General features: G+C 47.1%; 1 protein-coding gene across 8 annotated transcripts in view; it reads right to left on the minus strand.

Annotated features, from left to right (window-relative positions):
- Positions 1 to 23,750, minus strand: part of LOC138261611 (uncharacterized) — a 909,500-nt gene that overhangs the window by 316,268 nt on the left and 569,482 nt on the right. For all 8 annotated transcript variants that reach the window (XM_069210725.1, XM_069210726.1, XM_069210728.1 and 5 more), the window contains exon 11: positions 2,911 to 3,085. In XM_069210725.1, coding sequence (XP_069066826.1) covers positions 2,911 to 3,085 — 175 coding nt within the window. The remainder of the gene's footprint in view (positions 1 to 2,910; positions 3,086 to 23,750) is intronic.

A 23,750-nucleotide genomic window follows, 5' to 3' on the forward strand; every position in this document is an offset into this window, starting at 1 on the left:
CCCGGCGTACCGACTGGAGCTCCAAACGATGGGTTACCCACGGATTTTGGACACCCTCTATGGAGGTCCGATCTCTCGAGACGTCCCAGATGTGACCAGGGTGGTTCTACAGGGATGGCGGACGGCTCAAAAGTCAACGGGGTGGTGGGGACGACTTACCCAGCAGACCCCACTGTGGCATGGGAGGCAATTGGTGGAGGTGGCGGGCTTGGAGGGGTTTCGGAACTGGGACAACATAGGCATCTCCACACTAGGCGATGTCTGGAACGGGTCACACATACGGTCCTTTGAAGATCTCCAGAAAAACTTTTCATTAAACAAGACACAGTTCCACAGATACCTCCAGCTCCGACATGCCTTATCAGTACACATCCGAGAGGGGGAAAACATACCTGAATGCAGCCTCATGGAGGCCAAGGCATTGATGGGGAGCCTAGGTAGGGGAGGTGTTTCCCAGATATACCGCACCCTGGTCTCCGGCACCTCGGGCTCCCTGGGGGTACTTCGCCAGAGATGGGAGGGGTGGGTGGGCCCCATGGAAGAGATGGAATGGGGTGAGGCGCTAATGGCCCCGCGGGCCCTGGCGATCGCCACCCGTTTCAGATTGATACAAACTTACTTTTTGCACACAGCATACCTCACACCCGACAAACTACACAGAGCGGGCCTCCGCCCCAACGCGGAGTGCCCTCGCTGCAGAAACCTTACAGCTGACTTCTTCCACATGGTGTGGACCTGCCCGGCCATGGTAGCCTATTGGGGAGCGGTCCTGGGGGAGATTTCTGAGGTGTTGCAGGAGAATATAGAGAGAGAGCCTCTACCCCTCCTCCTCGGGATCATGGGTGACATCGAGCTAAGGAGACCAGATCGAATTTTCCTTGGGGTGGCGTGCTTAGTGGCTAAGAGGGACATAGTGGCAAACTGGAAGGCCAAGAATGCCCCATCGTTGGCTAAATGGAGACAGGGAGTGGATTGGTGTGCGCAGAGTGAAAAACTTGTATATGAGGCTAGAGGATGTCCGAATAAATATAATAGGATATGGGGGAAATGGGAAGCCGCACTAGGCTCCTGAATACTATGTTAGTTATTTGTTATCTTTAATATTAGTGCTATCTGGGATCACAGGTTCGACCAATGTTGGATGCCCGTTGGCATCGTGTTATGACCTTTGTATCATGGTTATTTTTTCTTTTGCAAAAATCAATAAAAATTCTTTATAAAAAAAAAAAAAACATTAGAAGAGGTGCCAAACCCACTAGTATTTTGTAAATCAAGGAATAAGGTATCATCAGTATAATGAGGGAGAGCAAGCCAGCCCCTTCACCATCATTTACATCAATATACTAGGTGCACCCTGGTCTGGCACAGGATCAGAGTAAAATGACAATGGAGCCATTGCTGATAGCTGCAAAGCAGAAGAGGCTAATGGTTAGAGTCAAACTGTCTCACAACCTGTCATGCTTTTGTATTTTCATGATATGACGTCAATCAAGCCTGAGCCAATGCCGTTTTGGGATCTGACATGGGCATCTATAACAGATCATCCACTATTACCAGTGGAAGTCTGTATCAGCGTTATTATGTGTCCAGCAAAGGGTCCTAAGGGGACAGAGTGAGCTAGGTGGGGATGCGTCCGCCGACTGGAAGCCCCTACAGTTCAGTGGGGCGCAAAGACATGCCAGATTGAGCTTGAAGTACATTGAAGATATGCAGCATGGCTTCTTTGAAGGCCTTGATCTTCTGTGTGATAGATGATGGCCTGGGAAATTCAAGGTACTAGGGGCCAGATGAGGAATCAGGTTGATGACGGTGACCTCAAAGTGCAACTGACATCTTAATGTACAGGTGCCTTATAATTGGAGTTGGAGTGGTGGGATAGGATAGAGTTCCAGTTCTCATTTTTATGCTTGCGTTTGAACTTGGAATTTAACTTATCGGAGGACTTCAAGCAGGAAGTAGAATAGTCACAACAATAGCTCCAAGACCGAGACAAAGTCTGTGCCTGCGAATTTGAGTGGGATCTACTTGAAGGTCGCAACTTCTTGTGTTCTGTGACATTCAACTTTCAGTCTCAAATTGCCTTTGGGTGCATGACAGCAAAAGACTTGGAACTGTGGCCCAAGCACAGATAGCAAAGACACATCCATCTGCTTCCTGCAGCCATGGTATGGCTTGAATGGCAGTTGGTTTTTGTGGGCACATCGTTCCCTAGCATACTGTGAAAAAGTTTGGAACTCATCAGAAAACCAACAGATTCGAGAGCGAGACTCCAGGTCCATGTCCGAAGACGCAGAAAGAAAGGAAGTGACATGAGTGTACAGGGGTGAGCTTACATGCAGCTCTGCTCCATCACTCCTGGTGTGTTGTGGAGCTGCACAATGCCACCTAGTGGTACGTGAAAGCAGTGCTTCAAAAATGTCCAGATGCAGTCTGACACCTGGAGGAGATTCTAAGGTGAGAAATCTGTGGGTAAAAGTAGCCATCAGAAATGCAGATTTCAGAAAATAAATCTTAAAACCTAGTACTTTGAGCTTTAAACTAATATTGGGTCATGCTTACGATATTAGTGTCTGCTCCTAATCAAGCATCAAGACCCTTTAGTTACCATAAAGTGCTACAATAGCCTTAAATAAACACATTAAGAAACCATGTTTTTTAATTCAGTTCCCCTTCTAAAAACATAAAATAGGCCAATGAGGCACTTGTAACTTCTTTGAAGAAGGCCTAATTCATGGCATTTTTTGTATCAACAAGCTCCTAAGTCAATAAGAACCTATATATTTCATGTCTAAGACAGCCAAAAAAAGATGAAAATTCACCTATCTGGTACTGTGCTGACTTCACTTCCTCACACACAGGTCAGATCAAGCTACCTTCCACTCACAAACTCTCCTCACACAGGATTCCTACCCGAGATCAGCTGAAGCATTCTGTTTCCATCAACAGACTGTACTCCGCTCAGGGTGAGTGTGGAGATTGCTGGATGAGATATGAAAGCCTGTAAGGAATCCTCCGAAATGCAGGTGTTGTCAATGTGAAGAGTATGTAGAGATTTAAGCCTCCGTAAAGCAGACACATCAATGACCTACAAGATAGAGATTAGAACTGTAACAATACAAATAAAATGAAATGGGAGCATGGTCATTTCAGAAAACTCAACAAACAGCTTAAGCAAGCAACTAACTGTGGCACAAGAGGTAAAAGGAGAGAGAAATACAGAATAAACAGAGAGTGAATAGTGAACAGAAAGATAGGCATGTGCCAAACACTGAGCAATAACAGCTAATAAGACAAAGTGTGAGGAACAACCACTGTAGTCACAAAGCCACCAAACAGCTGGGCAGTAAAAAACGTCTGGCAAACAACATACCCCTCAACTCCCCTACTGCCTACTGTAGAAACACAAGACATTATTTGAATGGTGCAGGAGTTTGGCTCTTAACAAGTATTAAAATAAGAGTTGAAGTCCGTAAATTACTCAAATTAAAACAGAACATTTAGAACACAAACAATAGTTACTTAACCCCGGTTTCAGCGTTGTCAAAGCACACACCTTGGTAGGTCCAACCCGCAAGTCACCTAACAAATGTAAGTCATGAATCGGATATGTGGATTTGTATCTTCCAAAAAGGGTAATTCACATTACTGGAAACACTGGTGAACAATAGTGAAAGCAGACAACTGATACACAATGTACAAAACTAAATCGAATTGGATAAATGCCGCACCTTGGTGGATTATGAACAGACACAACAGAGTGTATCATGCACAGTTTAAAAGTTAAACTAGGTACTTGGCAACATTTGTGTTGTTTGACAACCCTGCATAAAGAGACACACTAAATAGATGCAACCTACAGCTCACCGCGTCTGCCAAATGTCCTCACGTGCATAATACCACACAGGAACATAAAGAATTTAATCAGCACAAAGATTGTGCACCATTGTACATGCGAGCACTGAATGGAAAAAATACACGCATTTGACACAACAGACTCCACCAACAATACAAATCCTCCCCTCCCTGCATACACACCAATATAATTTTGCACCACTGAAACAACTGATGAAGAACAGCTGGTGGAAAATGAATAAACAAAGTGATACTATGCAGATTATATTTGCAACAAAGTACTTGGCACCACATTCACCATTAGAAAACAGTTCATTATACAGAAAAACACACAAAATCAGAAACACACGAGTAAAAAACACCCGACCATCAATGCAAATCCCCTCACATGCACTACACTACAGTAATCCTATGGAAGTGTGTGCCTGCTGTCTCTCAACAGAACTGAGATATACGTACACACACACACACACACACACAAAATAGACAAAACACAGCCTCACTTGTCAATACGTATCTCTCACACACAACACCACTGTCAAACATATGAAATTTAAATTTGCCAAAAACTGCCTCATTATTTGCAATTGTGGCATGACTCATTCGACAAAGCACATATAAAAGAGGCAAACATAAAAAGTTTGCATGTTTAAATGCCATGCCATGGGAGAACATTAACAGACACAGCTAAGTGTATTAAATGCTGCTTACATATTCGTTGTAAGCAAATATTTCACTGAATGGAAATATGCACATAAAACAGAGTGGAAGATATGCAGATTTAATTTCAAAGAACAAGGCACCATTGTCACTGTTCACAAACAATTCACAAAATAGAAAGAAACAGGCACATATACACAGACACACAGCACGCAAAAGACACAAACCTTAATACAACCGCCTTCCCCACACACACACCACATCTTTTCACATGTCTGTGAAAAATGGACAACAAGTAAACAAAAGACATGAACAAAAGCTGAAGTTAATTACCTCTAGATAAACAACATTTTTATGGATCAAATCTATTTATTGTTTTGAACATATAAACATACAAAATACAAAGTACAGCACATCGCAGTACAGTAGATGATATGTATCCCCGCAGCAAAAGCTCCAGATCTACAGACAGGAGTCCCTCTAGTCAATCGCTAAACCTTGCTCAAAGGAACCTCGTCACTAGCCTCCTCTTTGCGATCCAGTGAGTAGGCGGGGAACGCCCCATAGTCTTTCAAACTGCGAGTCCCGTATATGAGAAACTAAGCAAACATATAAGTAAAAACACACCAACAATGCTCCCCCTCCAGAGTCCATGTCGTCGTCCTGTCTCTCCACTCCTCTACCCCTCCCCCCCACCCAATCGCTGCCCCCCCCCCCACCCCCCAAATATCTCTCCACACAGCACTCTGATCAAAGTTCAGGTCAGCCTCAAAACTCTCAAATAAGCCGGACATGTGAACTCTGTAAATTCTGCAGATAGAATCTGGAGGAATGGCTTCCATAATACACCCAAGTCTCCCACCCGCTGCTGAGAGGCCAGGGTGAGTTTCTCCATGGCAAGAATAAACCAGAGCTTCTGAAGCCACGCGATACGCATCGGAACCCTATCTGTACCCCACTCAGTTAGAATCTGCTGCAACGCTGCGTTAAGTGCCAGGGCCATCTGTCTCCCTTTTAACGATCTCAAGGGAAAAGTAAGGGGATTGGGCAGCCCCAGCCAGATGTAAGATGGGAATCTGGTAATCTTAGTATGGAACGCTATGTCAGTATAATCTAGAATGCTCTCCCAATAACGATGGAGCTTGGGACAATTCCAAAGTAAATGCACAAGTGTGCCCGTGCCTCCACACCCCCTCCAGCAGAGGCCAGATTTAACAGGGTCCCATGCGTGTATTTGTGCCGGAGTGTAATACCAGTAGGAGGCCACTTTATATGATGTCTCCGTCCCTGCTGCATTATAGCCTGTGTGATGTATTCTGTAGAATATACTGTCCCACTCCTCATCCGAGAATTCCCTCTCCAGCTCCCTCTCCCATCTCAACTGGCCCCTAGACTTAGGCGGGCGCTTCTCCCCCTGCAGTCGCGATAAAGTTCTGAAATGACTCTTTTATCATCCTTCTTTAGCAACAGCCATTTCTCGAATGGCGTAAGAGGCCTATCTATTATTGCTCTGTTAGCCGGCAGCAGAGCCCAGTGCCGTATCTGATAATACATCAGCCTATCCGCCTCAGTCAAGCCGTATGCCTCCCTCATCTGATCAAAAGACAACACCCCTTGATCATCAAAGAGGCTTCCCACCATCTTGCAACCCCCCTCGTACCAGCGTCTCAGGCCTTCCAGACAGAGCCCAGGCTCGAAGTCAGGGTTCGCGCCTATGGGGGTCATCGGAGATGAAAAAGACGCCAGCCCCGATCAGCAGGCCACCGTGTCCCATATGCGTAACGTTGCTCCCGTGATTGGGGAAGAATAAAGTCCACCTGCCCTGTGCCAACGTCGAAGCCAAGGCTCCTTCCATATATGAGAGCCTGCCACCGCCTGATCCATAAAGCACCAATGTTTCTCAGTGAGTGGGCGATTCCACTCCAAAAGAAAGCGCAGCTGCGTCGCCTGAAAATATTGCAGAAGACAAGGGATCGCCAGCCCTCCCCCACTCTGAGGGCGATATAAAACCCGTTGCGGGAGACGCGCCGGCGACCCGCCTATAAAAATCTCAGAATCGCTGATTGAATAGTGGCTATCGTCCGCGGAGGTGGGGTCAGCGGAAGCGCCTGAAACACATAGAGTATACGCGGCAAGATTGTCATCTTCACTGCCGCCACCCTGCCCAGCCAAGACAGTTTATGTCTCCCCCACGACTCCAAGTCCCGCTGTACTTCACGAACTAACTTCGTATAACTCAAGCTCGCCGTCTTTGCAGCAGAGGTCGCTAACTCAACCCCTAGATTGGAAAGGCGCGAGGACGACCAAAGAAAGGGGTATCTAGCTCTCAAGTCTGCCTCATGATCCGAGCTTACAGCCAAACTAAGAACCTGAGACTTCTGCATATTAACCCGAAATCCTGAGACCTGTTCGAACTCGGCTATTATCTCCATAAGCGCCGGCAGCGAAGTCGCGGGCTCCGCAAGGGTAAGGATCACATCATCTCCATCCAGGGTAATGAGATGGTGGTCTCCGCCAAATTTCACACCGGAAACCAAGGGGCTGTCCCGCAACCGCTGCGCGAGGGGTTCCATATATAGCGCAAACAAGAGGGGAGAAAGCGGGCATCCCTGTCTAGTCCCACGCCTAACCGGGAACGGCAGGGAAAGCACACCATTAACTCGAACTGCCGCCCTGGGTGACTGATAGACGCATCGGATCCAAGACCTAAAACCGGGGCCCAGTCCGAATCGCTCCAGTACCCTAAAGAGATATGGCCAATGAACCCTATTGAATGCTTTTTCGGCATCAATAGAGAGGAAGAGCGCTTCCCTACAGGATCGGTCAATTTTATCTAACAAGTGCAGGAGCCGCTTCGTGTTATCGCTACATTGTCGGTTTGGTATAAAACCTGACTGATCCGGATCAATAACACCCGGCATATAAAGATTAAGGCGGTAAGCAAGAATGCCAGTGAATAGCTTGGCATCTAAATTCAAGAGCGAGATCGGCCTATATGAAGCACACTCCTCCGGGCCCTTGCCCGGCTTATGTATAACTGTAATCGTAGCGTCCAACATACTAGGCGCCAGGGCTCCCGACGTCCGAAAAAGTTGAAAAGCCGCACCAAAAGCGGGGCGAGTTCCACACAGAAAGTCTTATAGAATAGAGCCGTAAACCCATAAGGGCCAGGGGACTTCCCAACCTTTAGTCGAGAAATTGCCGATATAACCTCTTCCGTCCTCATCGGTTGGTCCAGCAGCGACGCCTCCTTCTCACCAAGAGGCGTGATTGCTATGCCCTCTAAAAATGAATCCAGGGCCGCGTCGTCCCGCTCATTGGCCGCGTATAACCCCCGGTAGAACTCCGCAAATGCCTCTGCAATCTGATCACTTGCACGCGCCTCTGTTCCAGAAGGGGAATGGATCAGTTTTATCGCTGACGCTGCGCTTGCAACCGGTGCGTCAAGATCTTTCCGCACTTATTGCTCCCAATGTAGAATTTATGCTTAAGTCGCACTACCGCATACTCCGCTCTATGCCAATCTAGCCGCTTCAGCTGTTGCCTCACCTTCTCTAATTCCCGCCAGTAGATTTTTGGGAACGCTCCAGTACAGCCACCCTCTGCTCCAACTCCTCCCTTATCTCCCTCCTTGCCTTATTATCACTCGCGGACAGTGCCATCACCTCGCCCCGCACTACTGCCTTCAGAGCCTCCCACACCGTCTCCAAAGAAGTACTGCCATCGCCATTAAAGCTAAGGTAGTCCGTGATCGCGCACCGGAGCGACACCACCACTGTCTCACTCTGGAGCAAAGAATCCCTAAAGCGCCAGCTCGGAGTACCCACCCGGCCCACCCCCACGGTAACCTCTACAGTAATTGAAGCTTTGATCAGTCAAGGCTCTGGGTTCAATCGTGGCCTCCCTGACCCGGGACATGAATTCCTGCGAGGCCAGAAAAAGATCGAGCTTGGTTGCTGCCGAGTAGAAGGAGTAATCCCGGACCTTGGGATGCAACTTTCTCCACACATCCTCCAACTCACATTCAACCAGCCCCGCCTCCGATAATGCCCCCGCCTGCCCAAAGCGTTGACCTGAGCAGTCGAGCTCATTATGCATCACCAAATTAAAATCTCCTCCTACCAAAATGGCACTATCTGGCGAGCTAAGTATTGGGGAAACCGCCAGTCTTAGGAAAGCCTCCTGCTGGGCATTCGGAGCATAAAGGGAAGCAATAGTGAAGGAGAAGGCCCCAAGTCTTATTCTAATAGCCAGAAACCTGCCTTGTACTTCGTGTATCTTCCCCACTATCTCCCCAGCAAAGGTCCTCGAAAGCAGTATCGCCACCCCCACATGCTTCGTAGTTGCTGAAGACCAAAATTGTCTAGGAAACCACCTTGAACGCATGCAAAATGTGTCTTTATGCAATAAGAGTGTCTCTTGTAATAAACAGATATGACTCCCAGATTTCTCTAGACCCAACATAATCGCTAACCGCTTGGTAGGATTATTAAGCCCACGGACATTCAAACTTAGACACTTAACTGTCATACATCACAGAGAGAAAATTGCTTAAGGGGGGGGGGGAGGGAGTTCCACAAAGGGACCAAGATCCAGAGCAGCATCTCAGACGCTCCAACTCATATGGCCAAACCGCCATGATCACTAGTGACCAGACTCGCAGGGAAGCATTCCAACATATAACCATAACGCACAACAGGTGCTCATAACAGAAGAGTCCTCTCACACATCCCTAAGAGGAAAAAGTCTCAACAGGGCCGTAGAACCACACAAATTCGTCCACCAAGTCCATCGACTCCGCCGCCCAGGCCCCTCTCAGAAGGCTGTAGGCCTGCAATAGGCGACCCCTAGCTGTCCAGCGGCCCTACGCAGCTCCTCATTTAGGCACTTGTCCCAGCTGCCACGCTGCTCACTGCCAATTGGCGTTCCGAGATCTGCTCCAACGTAGTAGGGCGCTGCTGTTTCCTTCTTCTCTCCTTCCTCCGGCAGCACGGATGATCCCCGCCGACCGGGCCCAGCTTCGAACCCGGATCCTGGATATCCTCCTCCAAGCCCAATATCTGGTTTGCCTCCGATATTGACTTCACCTGGCGAAGCTGATCCTCCCAGCGGAAAACAAGGCGGAACAGGTGACCCCACGAGTAGGACTAAGCATGCGCACGCAAATTCTCTGTGATAGGTTTAAGCTCACGCTGCCTTTGCAAAGTCCGAACCGAAAGGTCCTGGTATAGTTGGAGCTGATGTCCTCTAAAATGGACCTGCGGAGGATTGCGTGCCCTTTGCAATATGCTTTCTTTCAGCCCAAAATTGTGGATACATGCCAGAATATCGGGCGGGAGGTCCCCGACTCCACCAGAGCGGCCCACACGATGGACTCTATCCAAAGTGATCTCCCGGGACTCCTCTAGGTCAAGGACCGAGCGGAACAGCGCCACCACAAAGTCTCCAATGTCCTCCTTCTCAGCCCCGATCGGCACTCCTCTAATGCGGATATTATGTCTGCGTGACCGATTCTCCAGGTCCTCAACCGTCATCTGAAGGAGATCCTGCTGCTCCCGCACGCGTATAACCTCCTGTTGCAGATCCGCCACCTGCTCGCCGCGGGCAGTTTCACCATCCTCAACCTGTTCTATCAGCTCACCCAGGGATTTAAGCTCAACCAGCAACTTCTTCACCTCTTGAGATAGGTCTTTGCAGAGTTCCTGTAGGTCGCTCCGGAGCAATTCGAACAAGGAGGTAAGAAAGCCCTTGGTGACTGGGGCTCCCTCGTCCTCTGCCAACTCCCTCTTTGCCTCAGGAGACCTCGCAGTCGGCGGCTCCTCAGGGGCCCCTCCCGGCACTTGGTGCCCCCCGGTCAGCATATCTCTTACCGTCCGGTCCCGCTTGGGCTTGGAGGCCGCCATCACCTCTGCCCTCTTACTGCGAGTGTTCAAGTAGCTCCATCGGGCCTCTTCGCGTCGTCACCGTAGGCCGCGTCTTCCTGGCCTCACACCCCCACCAGCAGCTGGCAGCCTTCCACTGCAGGGCAGTCCGTGGGCCTCCTCCACAACACCGATCGCCTCCGCTTTAAGTAAGGCCACCGCGGGCCGCTCGCACCGCCGATCAGAGGCCCAGACCCACTGCGTCACCACAGGCTCCTCCGCACCAGCGTCAGGCGGCTCCAGAGCGCTCCAGTCCACTCGCCGTCCTCTCTGGGGCTCCTCTCTAAAGGGCCAAGCACAGCGGGCACAGTCGTCTCCAAGGCCCCGGCATCCGGCTCATCACCGTGAAGGCGCAGCCCCATCCAAGGGCGCCGCCGTGCCCAGCCAGCAGGCCGCCGGGCCCAAGGCCCACCACGCGGCACAAACCGCGACCCTCCGCGCCCACCGGCAACAGGCGCTGATCAGGGGCACGCGGCTCCGCACACACTGCAGTCCCGGCCTCAAGCGCCTCTGGCTCTCTCGGAGCCCTCGATGCCCCACCGCACCAGGCGTCACGGCGGGGCACCACGGGCCGGCAAGCTCTGTGGTCGCAAGGCGATTTCAGGGCCCAGGCGGCAGAGCTCGGACCAACGCGTCCGCTCACGCCGCCATCTTGGCCAAACAACATTTTTTAAATCAGTTTTGTGGTAAAAAAAACCACTGAGTGCAAGCGGATCAGAATAAAAGCAGTACTGCAAAGAGAGATTAAAAAACATATCTCCTTCACAGTGTTACCACTCATTGGACATAAGAAACCATGGTTGAAAATAATATTTCCCCCCTAATCTTCATCTTCAGCACCCGAGCAGAGCCTAGCTCGACAGACACTTGCGTCATCTGCACAGTTGGTGTTGGTCAAAGAATATGACTCTCCTCCCTGTGCTCTTGCAACAAAAGAACAATTTACTTACCTTAGATAAAGCTCTATTAATCCATTACTTCCACATCCTCAGATAGGGAGCAACTGACAAATTGGGAAGTAGACAATGTGCAATTTGTAGTTTCAAACCTTAGGATGTACTAGAAGCCCACTCCACAGAATGGGGTGGCAGATGGGTGGTGAGAAATCAGCAATGAGACAGTTTCCACCAGAAAGAGGATCACTGAAGGTATGTAACTGGACCCTGCTAACCACAGACTCCTCAGCTTTTGAAGCAACACCAAAGAAATACTCTTATAAAGGTGGTCGACCTAAGGAGTGGACTTTACACACGAGTCATGCAGGACCGGGTGGATGAATATCATCCTCTCTGTGGACCTGAGACTCAATCAAAATAGTGTCTGGTGATGGCAAGGAATGATGCCTATGTAGATGCTTAGCTAATGTCCAACACCGGGACACCTCCAGTCAGAGCTTTAAGCACAGCCCTAGCCCTGGTGGAATGATTGAAGGCCTTAAGAAGGATCCTTGTTCCCCAACCGTACAGTTGCATTAACTAATCTATTGCACACGTATTTATGAACTGTTTGTAGACAATTGTCTCTGATGTGACTAAATGGAGGTGTGAACCATATAAATGCCTCATGCTACACAGCACTACCCAGTGCCACCGACTCCTGCTCAAGTGGATGTTTGTGACATCTCTGAATTTTACCTAATGCAGAATGTGGCACCTGGGACCAGGAAATAACAGGAGTTGCATCCTGTGCTCCTACAGGGGCATCTATTCGATCACATGCTTAGTAAGCAATATCAGAACTTCTCTAGCTAGGATGGCAGCATGCACCATCAACTTCTGATCTCAAACTGGGACAACATGTTAGTAGGCAGAATAAACAGGAAGGGTATAACTAAATTGAACAATTGAAGGACACACTGTTCTGAAGTTACTGGACACCAGAGAAGCAGGTAAAATCGGCTTCTCACTCATACTAGTGTCATATGGCCAGTGTAGGGCAATCTAATGCAGCTTGGCTGCGGCCGCCACAAGTGAAGAGGTAGATGTGGAGTGCTGTATCTGTGGATGGCCTGAATTCTGCCACCATCTATCTTTATGGAGACCTTGAAAAGACAGACAGGCCGCTGGGTAGGCTGGTAGGACTGCCTTGTCATTTGGCAAGGTCACTGGAGTGCTCCTGGAAACTCCATTACTGTTGGTGGGACTGGCGAGCTGGCGAAAATCATCCCAGGGAGCATGTCAAACCCTGGCTAGACAAAGTGCTCCAGCGCCAAATCACCATTTTCTCCTAAGAGCCTGGCTCTGTCAAAATGATGCTATTGCCCAACGCACAACTGACACAGACCATAGTGCTCTGTTCTGTTTTAAGGATATATCTGGACACATCCTGGCCATATCCAACAGCCCGAGTAAAATGAAGCCTGAGAATTATCTGGAAAGAGGAGGTAAGATCTTGTTCGCCGGTCCCAAAGTGTGTGGGCATAACAGCCCAAGAGGCAACAAAGTTCAAAGAACGTACAGCCAAACTGGAAGAAAGAACTCTTTTGCATAGAGTGTCTATCTTCTTGGATTCTCTATCAGCAGAAACAGTAGGGATAGCATTAGGGTTCATCTTGCACATCAAAACCTGAATGACCAGATTCTCTTAAGTGGGATGCTGTTCTAGGAAGGATGGTTTTCAAGGAGCAGGCCTGTGGCGTCAAGCAATTCTGGGGCTCACCAGTGGTGCTGCACACGATTTGAACCAGGTAGTCCTAACAGCGTCAGTCAGTGCCTAAGTTGTAAAGTTTCAGCAAGTACTTTTGCCTTGGTTTCCATCATGGACAAACAAATATAAATCCAGAACTTCTGCAGCCCTGCAAACAACCACCACAGAAAGACACTCCCTCCTCAGTAGGGTTGACCAATGGAGAATCCCGAATTTCTATTCTTCTGGAGGATGGGACAGAGGCCAACGTCAGCCTAATAAGGGGGGAGTAAATTGTTCACTTCCTCACGATCATCTTCACTGTGGGAAACCTGTTTGAGTATCTGAACTGCATCGGAGAAATAACTTAAAAATAAAGCCAACAATACCTGCACTAAGGCAAGGTAACAGTGGAGGAATCCTATGTTCCTAGAGGCGCATTAGTTAACTCACAGTGCGACATAGGTCAAGATCTGACTAAGATGGCTTTTGGTTCAACATCAGAACTGGGCGGACTGCGGAACTGCAGAACCGATGCTGAGCTAGGCACTACCAGGGGGGTCCTGTGGCAAAAGTGTGAAGGCGCTGCCTGGCACTGGGAGAGAGCAAGTTTAGACTAAAGAGTAACAGTCACACTGGAGGCCCAGATGGGTTCCAGGGGCCCTAAGGTGCACCAAAAGGTCTTAGAGCCGTTCAAACCAACAGGAATATCATCTACTTAAAGTTCTCAATCTGCTGCGGAGTCGAAATTCAATGTGCTATGGCTCCAATGCTGGAATCAGGTCCCAATCAGAGGCTGTCCCCAGAGTATGAGCTTTCGAGAGCTGACTGTTCTATTTCTCCCTAGACTGGGAAAGGTGGGGGGGAGTCAAGCCCGCTTAGCCTTCTTAATGGTTCCATCAAGACTTGTCCTTCAACTTTAACATTGACTTACCCAAGGAAAGCGACTGGGACTTGGAACTAGCTCGAGACCTCAAATGGGACTTTATCTGCTTTCTATGTCTGGCATTGTAGAACTTGGTCTCAAGCTTCCTGGTGTCCTTCGGGTGCATCTGGGAGGATTAGCCAAGGTATTCAAGTCTTATACCCTGTAGTTTTAGGGGAAGACATCTCTGCACACTATCAAAAGAAATTTTAAGTGAAATCAGCAAAAACTCTGAAAGGGTTGGGAGCAGAGCTTATACCCTGGGCAAAAGGGTGCACAAATAGGGGTGCTGAAGTAAGCATCCAGGAGTGGCAATATATGCTGTTCCGTGTCATCACTTCCAGAGGTGGAAAGGAGCCACTATAGAGTTCCAAGCCACCACTTGTCACCATGTGTGAACTATTGCAAAAAAATAAAATAATAATAAATGATCCAGTCTGGCACCTGGCGGGATTCAAACATTAAAGAATCTGTATTAAGAAACTCTCAGAAGTGGAATGTTTAGCACAGCCCTCTTCCTCCAAAGAATCTGTATTAAGAAACTCTCAGAAGTGGAATGTTTAGCACAGCCCTCTTCCTCCACATTACGTATGGCTGATGGTAATCAATCTGACCACCTTTATTAGTATGTAAATGTCTGACACTTGTGCAGAAATGTTATCCTACAGTACGTACGTAGCATACACGGCCATGTGTTGTAGTATAGTTGCTGTGCCTATATAGTATTGAGGCATGTTACTACACTTAATCATATCACCACATACATTGCAAGCAATGTATTTTGCAAGATGACTTTCCAAAAATTTGCGCACAGAGTGATTTACAACCATACCTAGCAATTGCACTGGGTTCTTCACTCATTACCAACAAAAACACCAAGAACAGCTACTGGTGATCCACCAGCTCTGTACACAGCTGGAGAAGTGATGGCACGATATTTACCGCCACTCCATCACAATGCAAGACAAACAAACTAATATAAAGGCTGCGCTATTTATTCAGTACTTTGGCAAACCAGTTATAATTTCTATAAGAAAAGTTTAGAATTTCCATTACACCAGGTGATATCGAAACACATTAAAATACCAATTACCTACCACTATAAATGATTCCAAAACATAAAGAGTTAAAAACAGCTTCTGTAACTCCACTACAAATACAACACTGAAGGAAACAATGTAGGTTTTATTCGAGAGGCAGCAAATGATGAGATGTTGAACGTTCGCACTCATTTTAGTAAAGGTAATGTAGGAAAAAAAAAAAAAAATCTATTATTCAATAAAACATGCTTATAAATCATTTTGACATAAATGTCAAATGTAAATAAAGATGAAGCAGTAAGGGTGGTGTTGTGAGAGACCAGGGAAGCTGTGGAGGTGGCATTTCTCTCTGAGATTAGTGATGTGGCTGTCTTCATCCCTGATGAACGGGAGACACGGAAAGGTTTGCGAGAAATATTGAGTTTATGAAACGAAGACCCTGCTGAGACAGCTTGATTTTTAGTGATTTGTGCTGCTTCGAGGTACTGGCTGGTGAAACAGCCTCAACCCAGCTATTTACCCCCAAGATGGCTTTGCATCTGTCTTGGTGTAAATAGAGGAGCGCTGGTGGAGTTGAGGGATCATCCTGGTGCCACTTTGTCTAGCAGGGTGAAGTCTGAAAGGAAGGTGCTCCAGTGCCTGATCCTACACGGCAGCTACTGAAGATGGGCCTTTACAGGAGTTCTCCTGTTCTAGCTGGGTGTTGATTGGTCATTCGTCTACCAGCAGAAGGGGAACAAGGAGACAATGGATTCATGGCTGACGTGGCCCCAGGGGAAATCGATAGAGGGCACTGTGATACTACAGAACATAACTACCGGGTAGAGATGGTACCACAAATCTTTCCTTTCTGGAGATGTATAGAGGTCTGTTAAGAAAAAGGAAGGCTTCAGTGCAGTGAGAGGATTTTTCCTGCTTTAAGCATGATCAGAATGAGGTGATTTGGAACTGGAAAAGAACGGGGAGGGATGCAACGGTTCTCTCTAAAGGGAAGAGATAATGGCCTTCACAAAAAGAGTGAATATAAGAAAAACTACGGTAACACTGATGGAGAGTAGATTGATGACTATGTCAAATAAGGTTTGCAAAAGTTGAGTGGGTACTGTAGTCACTGACTGTGAGAAGCTGTAAAGTGGAGGCTTTTGCTGACACACAAGAAATGTCTATTAAGTCCCAAGCTCATTCTAAGCAGTTTGCTGTTACCTCCAAAGTGAATTTCAAGGCTAGACTTTAACGTTTAGAAAACTTTAACATACACCCACTGTTTGCTTCTTAAAAAGATGAGTCAGATAAAAAGGGTGCAATTAGGCATTTTGAGTTCATCGTTGGAGACCTCTCCAGATTCAGAGAATACCGTGGTGAACCTTTACATCTGTTGCCCAAAAGAAACAAGAGCAAGATAGTGATTGAGGGATTACAGTGTTCATTACTGTGTTTGAAAAGTGTCAGCAAGACAGATTCTTAAAGTGTGGTATCAAGAAGAATTGTGTAATGCGTTATGACCAACTGATGTCCTTCCATGACGTAAGCCCTGCCACCACACTGATGCAACATGCAAAAACATAGGAAGAACTGTCATCATGGGACTCGAGGCGGGTATGTTGTTTCTAGTGAAAACTGCGGTGGTTGAGAAAGTGTTTTGTACAGACGGAAGCAGCTGCGCCATACTTAAGCTCTCCAAAGACGTAAAGCAGTGTAATCTTCTGACTGGTAACTATGCTTCTTGTTGAACCTCATTGGTGTGCACTGTTGTATGTGGGATGTGTGTGAAGTTTTCATTAGATCCTTTTTGCAATTTCAGGTATAACACTCGACTTCCTGGAGGAATAATCTAACGATATTCTTCTAACTTTTAAGGTCGTTTCCTCAGTTTTCTCTGTGGGATTCTAATGATATGGGTATATCACAACTTGTGATGTGTCTTAGCGTAAAGATGTTATTATAATTAGTGGTGACTGATATAATGATAAAATGAATAAAGATTGTTATAAAAATACACTGGGGAAATGTAACAATTAGGTTAAAAAAGGTTTAAGAAATCCTTTTTTCAATATGCACTCTAGCAAAACATTTTGTCAATTTACTTTCTGAGCAATGTTAAAGTTCTTAGAACACACAGCACCAAGGCAATAGAGCAGATCATGTACTAATCCCCTAACACTTTCAGTTCTTCCCTCATAGCAGGACATCAATCCATCACAACTTCTTCAGTAAGATGAAAAGCTAACTTTCATTTAGATTTCACGTTGCACGAAGGACTGCAAAATCCATCTTGTTTCCGGTTCCATTTTGTAACACTATAGGAAGCTTGCAGAACGCAAAAAGGCCTGCTGGCTGGTAGTTGATCTTGCTCCACTCTCAATATAACCGCGATGGCTTGAGAAATGACAGTCAAAAATGTACATGACAAACTATTGCTAAGCTTCGCCTTCTGATTGCATAGGTCAATGCCCATGTATAGCCAAATGTTTGATTCCAATTAATGATTAGATAAATGTTTTTAAATTTCTATCCTTTCACCGAACAAATGACTCTCAGTGGCTGTGTATCGTTGTGCAACTTTTACAATCCTCATGCAAACTTCTCCATTTAAGCAAGTCCGTAATGGCCTATCTCTGCGCTCAGCTGTGACTATAAAGTTACACTTTGACTCTTATTGCCTGTGCGTATATTCTTTTTTAGGCTTTCTGGGGCGTGGTGCAGAATGTGGGCATCAATCATGCTAACTCTATTAGTCATATGCATAGGTTTTCAAATGTAACGAAAATAATGAAAATGTCACTTACCCAGTGTACATCTGTTCGTGGCATCAGTCGCTGAAGATTCACATGTTTTGCATAGCTCGCCATCTGGTGTTGGGTCGGAGTGTTACAAGTTGTTTTTCTTCGAAGAAGTCTTTCGAGTCACGGGACCGAGTGACTCCTCCTTTTGTCTCCATTGCGCATGGGCGTCGACTCCATCTTCGATTGTTTTCCCCGCAGAGGGTGAGGTAGGAGTTGTGTTGTAGTAATAGTGCCCATGCAATGGAGTGACTAAGTATGTACCTATTTAAGGTTTAAATAATATATTTACAAATGTACAAAGCTTAAGCTAACTTCCGAACTGCTACAGGCTCCCGGGGAGGCGGGTGGGCACATGTGAATCTTCAGCGACTGATGCCACGAACAGATGTACACTGGGTAAGTGACATTTTCAGTTCGATGGCATCTGTCGCTGGAGATACACATGTTTTGCATAGACTAGTAAGCAGTTAACTCCCCAAAAGCGGTGGTTTAGCCTGTAGGAGTGGAAGTGGTTTGAAATAAGGTTCTTAGCACGGCTTGACCTACTGTGGCTTGTTGTGCAGATAACACGTCTACACAGTAGTGCTTGGTGAATGTGTGAGGCGTAGACCATGTGGCTGCCTTACATATTTCGTGCATTGGAATATTTCCTAGGAAGGCCATGGTGGCACCTTTCTTTCTGGTTGAGTGTGCCCTTGGTGTAATGGGCAGCTGTCGTTTTGCTTTAAGGTAGCAGATTTGGATGCACTTAACTATCCATCTGGCTATACCTTGTTTTGATATTGGGTTTCCTGCATGAGGTTTTTGGAATGCAATAAATAGCTGTTTAGTTTTCCTGATGTTCTTTCTTCTGTCAATGTAGTACATTAATGCTCTTTTGACATCTAATGTATGCAGTGCCCTCTCAGCTACGGAATCTGTCTGTGGGAACAATACTGGTAGTTCCACCGTTTGATTTAGGTGGAATGGTGAAATAACCTTCGGTAAAAATTTAGGATTAGTCCTTAGGACTACCTTATTTTTGTGTAGTTGGATAAAAGGTTCTTGTATTGTAAACGCCTGAATCTCACTTACTCTTCTTAGAGATGTGATGGCGATGAGAAATGCAACTTTCCAGGTTAGGAATTGTATTTCGCAAGAATGCATAGGTTCAAAGGGTGGACCCATGAGCCTTGTTAAGACGATGTTAAGGTTCCATGAAGGAACGGGTGGTGTCCGTGGTGGTATAATTATTTTGAGGCCTTCCATAAACGCTTTAATGACAGGTATCCTAAATAGTGAAGTTGAATGGGTAATCTGCAGGTATGCAGATATTGCTGAGAGGTGTATCTTAATGGAAGAGAAGGCCAGGTTCGATTTTTGTAAGTGTAGTAAGTAGCCCACTACATCCTTTGGAGATGCGTGTAATGGTTGGATTTGATTCTGATGGCAGTAGCAAACAAACCTTTTCCATTTGCTTGCATAACAGTGTCTAGTGGATGGTCTTCTAGCTTGCTTTATGACTTCCATACATTCTTGTGTGAGGTTTAAGTGTCCGAATTCTAGGATTTCAGGAGCCAGATTGCTAGATTCAGCAATGCTGGGTTTGGATGCCTGATCTGTTGTTTGTGTTGTGTTAACCTATCTGGCCTGTTGGGCAACTTGACGTGGGGTACTACTGATAGGTCTAGCAGTGTTGTGTACCAAGGTTGCCTTGCCCATGTTGGTGCTATCAGTATGAGTTTGAGTTTGCTTTGACTCAATTTGTTTACTAGATATGGAATGAGAGGGAGAGGGGGAAAAGCGTACGCAAATATCCCTGACCAGTTCATCCATAGGGCATTGCCTTGAGACTGCCTGTGTGGGTATCTGGATGCGAAGTTTTGGCATTTTGCGTTCTCCTTCGTTGCAAATAAGTCTATTTGAGGTGTTCCCCAAAGTTTGAAGTAAGTGTTTAGAATTTGGGAGTGAATTTCCCATTCGTGGACTTGTTGGTGATCTCGAGAGAGATCGTCTGCAAGTTGATTTTGGATCCCTGGAATAAACTGTGCTATTAGGCGAACGTGGTTGTGAATTGCCCAGCGCCATATCTTTTGTGCTAGGAGGCTCAGCTGCGGTGAGTGTGTCCCCCCCTGTTTGTTTAGATAATACATTGTTGTCATGTTGTCTGTTTTGACAAGAATGTACTTGTGAGTTATGATTGGTTGGAATACTTTTAGTGCTTGAAAAACTGCTAGCAGTTCCAGGTGATTTATGTGCAGTTTTGTTTGATGTACGTCCCATTGTCCTTGTATGCTGTGTTGATCGAGGTGTGCTCCCCACCCCGTCATGGAAGCATCTGTCGTTATTACGTATTGTGGCACTGGGTCTTGGAAAGGCCGCCCTTTGTTTAAATTTATACTGTTCCACCATAGAAGCGAGAGGTATGTTTGGCGGTCTATCAACACCAGATCTAGAAGGTGACCCTGTGCTTGTGACCATTGCAATGCTAGGCACTGTTGTAAGGGCCTCATGTGCAGTCTTGCGTTCGGGACAATGGCTATGCATGAGGACATCATGCCTAGGAGTTGTAATATCATTTTTGCTTGTATTCTCTGTGTTGGGTACATGCGTTGTATGATTTTGTTGAAATTTTGAATTCTCTGTGGACTTGGAGTGGCTAATCCTTTTGTTGTGTCTATTATGGCTCCTAGATATTGTTGTACTTTGCACGGCAGAATGTGTGAGTTTGCATAGTTGATGGTGAAACCGAGTTTGTGGAGATTTTGTATGACCTGATTTGTGTGGTGTGAGCACCTTGTCAGTGAGTTGGTCTTGATTAGCCAGTCGTCTAGATACGGGAATACGTGTATTTGCTGCCTTCTGATGTGTGCAGCCACTACTGCTAGACATTTTGTAAAGACTCTTGGCGTGGTTGTTAAACCAAACGGCAATACTTTGAATTGGTAATGTAGTCCTTTGAATACAAACCTGAGGTATTTCCTGTGCGACTGATGTATTGGTATGTGGAAATACACGTCTTTGAGATCTAAGGTTGTCATGTACTCTTGTTGCTTTAACAATGGTAACACCTCTTGTAGCGTGACCATGTGAAAGTGTTCTGATTTGATGTAGGTGTTTAGTGTTCTGAGGTCTAGGATTGGTCTCAGTGTTTTGTCCTTTTTTGGTATTAAGAAGTACAGTGAATAAGCTCCTGTGTTTATTTGTGTTTCTGGTACTAGTTCTATTGCGTTCTTTTGCAATAATGCTTGAACTTCTGTTTCCAGAAGGTCTGAATGTTGTTTTGATAAATTCGGTGTTTTTGGTGGTATGTTTGGAGGGATTTGTAGAAATTCTATGCAATAACCATGTTGGATAATTGCTAAGACCCAAGTGTCTGTAGTTATTTCCTCCCATGCTTGGTAATACTGGCCTATTCTTCCCCCCACTGGTGGTGTGTGGAGGGGATGAGTGACATGTGAGTCACTGCTTGGTTGTAGGGGTTTTGGGGCTTTGAAATCTTCCCCTATTCCTAGGGAATTGTCCTCTGTATTGGCCCCGAAAGCCTCCCCTCTGATACTGTCCCTGGTAGCTGGACGGTGTTGTCTGTGAGGTGCTGGCTTGTGTGGCCTGACCCCGAAACCCCCCTCTAAAGGTTGTCTTGCGGAAGGTGCTGTAAGTGCCTCTGCTCTGCGGGGAGTAGAGTGCGCCCATGGCTTTAGCAGTGTCAGTGTCCTTTTTCAGTTTCTCAATTGCCGTGTCCACCTCTGGTCCGAACAGTTCTTTTTCATTGAATGGCATATTAAGCACTGCCTGCTGTATCTCTGGTTTAAAACCAGACGTTCGTAGCCATGCGTGCCTTCTTATAGTCACAGATGTGTTAATTGTTCTCGCAGCTGTGTCCGCTGCGTCCATAGAGGAGCGTATCTGATTATTCGATATGTTCTGTCCTTCCTCAACCACCTGCTTCGCCCTCTTTTGCATTTCCTTGGGTAGATGCTCAATGAGGTGTTGCATCTCGTCCCAATGGGCTCTGTCATAGCGCGCAAGTAGTGCTTGGGAGTTAGCGATGCGCCACTGGTTTGCAGCCTGTACTGCGACTCTCTTTCCAGCTGCATCGAACTTGCGGCTCTCTTTATCTGGGGGTGGTGCATCCCCAGATGTGTGGGAGTTGGCTCTCTTGCGAGCTGCTCCTACTATGACGGAATCTGGTGGCAGCTGTGAGGTGATGAAAACAGGGTCTGTGGGAGGCGCTTTATATTTCTTTTCCACCCTTTGTGTTATTGCCCTACTCTTGACCGGCTCCTTGAAGATGTCCTTTGCGTGCCGTAGCATTCCTGGGAGCATAGGCAAGCTTTGGTAGGAGCTGTGGGTGGAGGAGAGGGTGTTGAATAAGAAGTCATCCTCGACTGGTTCTGAGTGGAGGTTTACGTTGTGGAACTCTGCCGCTCTAGCCACCACTTGTGAATAAGCCGTGCTGTCTTCTGGTGGTGACGGCTTTGTGGGATACGCCTCTGGACTGTTGTCCGACACTGGGGCGTCGTATAAGTCCCAAGCGTCCTGGTCTTGGTCACCTTGGCTCGCGCGGTGGTGTGAGCCGGGGAATGAGATGGAGTTTGTGCTGGTGAAACGTTAGTTACAGGTGGAGGAGAGGGTGGCGGAGTTACATTTTTCACCATTTTTGTTTGTGGTGCTTGGTCTGTTTGAAACTCCAGTCTCCTTTTCCTTCTAATTGGGGGAAGGGTGCTTATTTTCCCTGTTCCTTCCTGTATGAAAATACGTTTCTGCGTATGGTCCACTTTGGTGGATTGCAACTCTTCCTCAAATCTATGCTTTCGCATCTGAGAGGACAGTGATTGCTCCTCTGAATAGGAACCGGTAACTGGGTCGGTTGAGCCTCGTTTTGGCACCGAAACCCTGTCTGTACTCTTTTTCGGCTCCGAGGTGACTTTTTTCTTTTTTGTAGTCGAAACCTCTCGGCGTCAATCTTCCTCGGTGCCACTGTCTCGGCGTCGAGCCGTTTCGGCACCGCTATCTCGGCATCGATCCCTTTCAGCAGCACTGTCTCGGTCCCGAGCAGGCTGCGTGCCGGTGTCTCGACCGGAGTCGGACGATCTCTGCACTGTTTCGGCCTTTTTCGGTGCCGACGGTCAGTCACCGAATTTATGGGTCGAGCCATGGCCTGGTGGCAGTGGCGTCCCCTGGGCCTTGTCACTTTTCTTGTGTGTTGCCTTCGACGTCTTACTCACAGTTCTTTGATCGTCGAATTCTTCGGAGTCCGATTCGTGGATCGAGAAGGCTTCTTCCTCCTCTTGTTCCTCGAACTCTCGGTGTGCTGTCGGCGTGGACGCCATCTGAAGTCTTCTGGCTCGACGGTCACGGAGTGTTTTTCGGGACCGGAACGCACGACAGGCCTCGCAAGTCTCTTCACTGTGCTCAGGCGACAGGCACAGGTTACAGACCAAATGTTGGTCTGAATACGGGTATTTGTTGTTGCATTTGGGACAGAAACGAAACGGAGTCCGTTCCATCTGCGTTGTCTGACACGCGGTCGGGCCGACCAGGCCCCGACGGGGGATCGAAAGCTACCCCGAAGGGCACCGGAGCTCTCCAAACTTCGATGCGGTGTCGATTCTATCTAAGCCGATCCTGAACGCAACAATACCGACGTAATCTTCCGATAGATAGCTAACTTTCCGTTCCGAAACTCGGAGCGACAGGAACACGTCCGAACCCGATGGCGGAAAAAAAACAATCGAAGATGGAGTAGACGCCCATGCGCAATGGAGACAAAAGGAGGAGTCACTCGGTCCCGAAGAAAAACAACTTGTAACACTCCGGCCCAACACCAGATGGCGAGCTATGCAAAACATGTGTATCTCCAGCGACAGATGCCATCGAACCTAAGTTTATTGATCAATAGTTATGCATGAATCCCTAATAAGTCGTGTCCTAGTCATTGAATGTGTTCCACTTAGTGACACCT

Source organism: Pleurodeles waltl, chromosome 10 (genome assembly GCF_031143425.1).
Source record: "Pleurodeles waltl isolate 20211129_DDA chromosome 10, aPleWal1.hap1.20221129, whole genome shotgun sequence".
Taxonomy (NCBI): Eukaryota; Metazoa; Chordata; class Amphibia; order Caudata; family Salamandridae; genus Pleurodeles; species Pleurodeles waltl.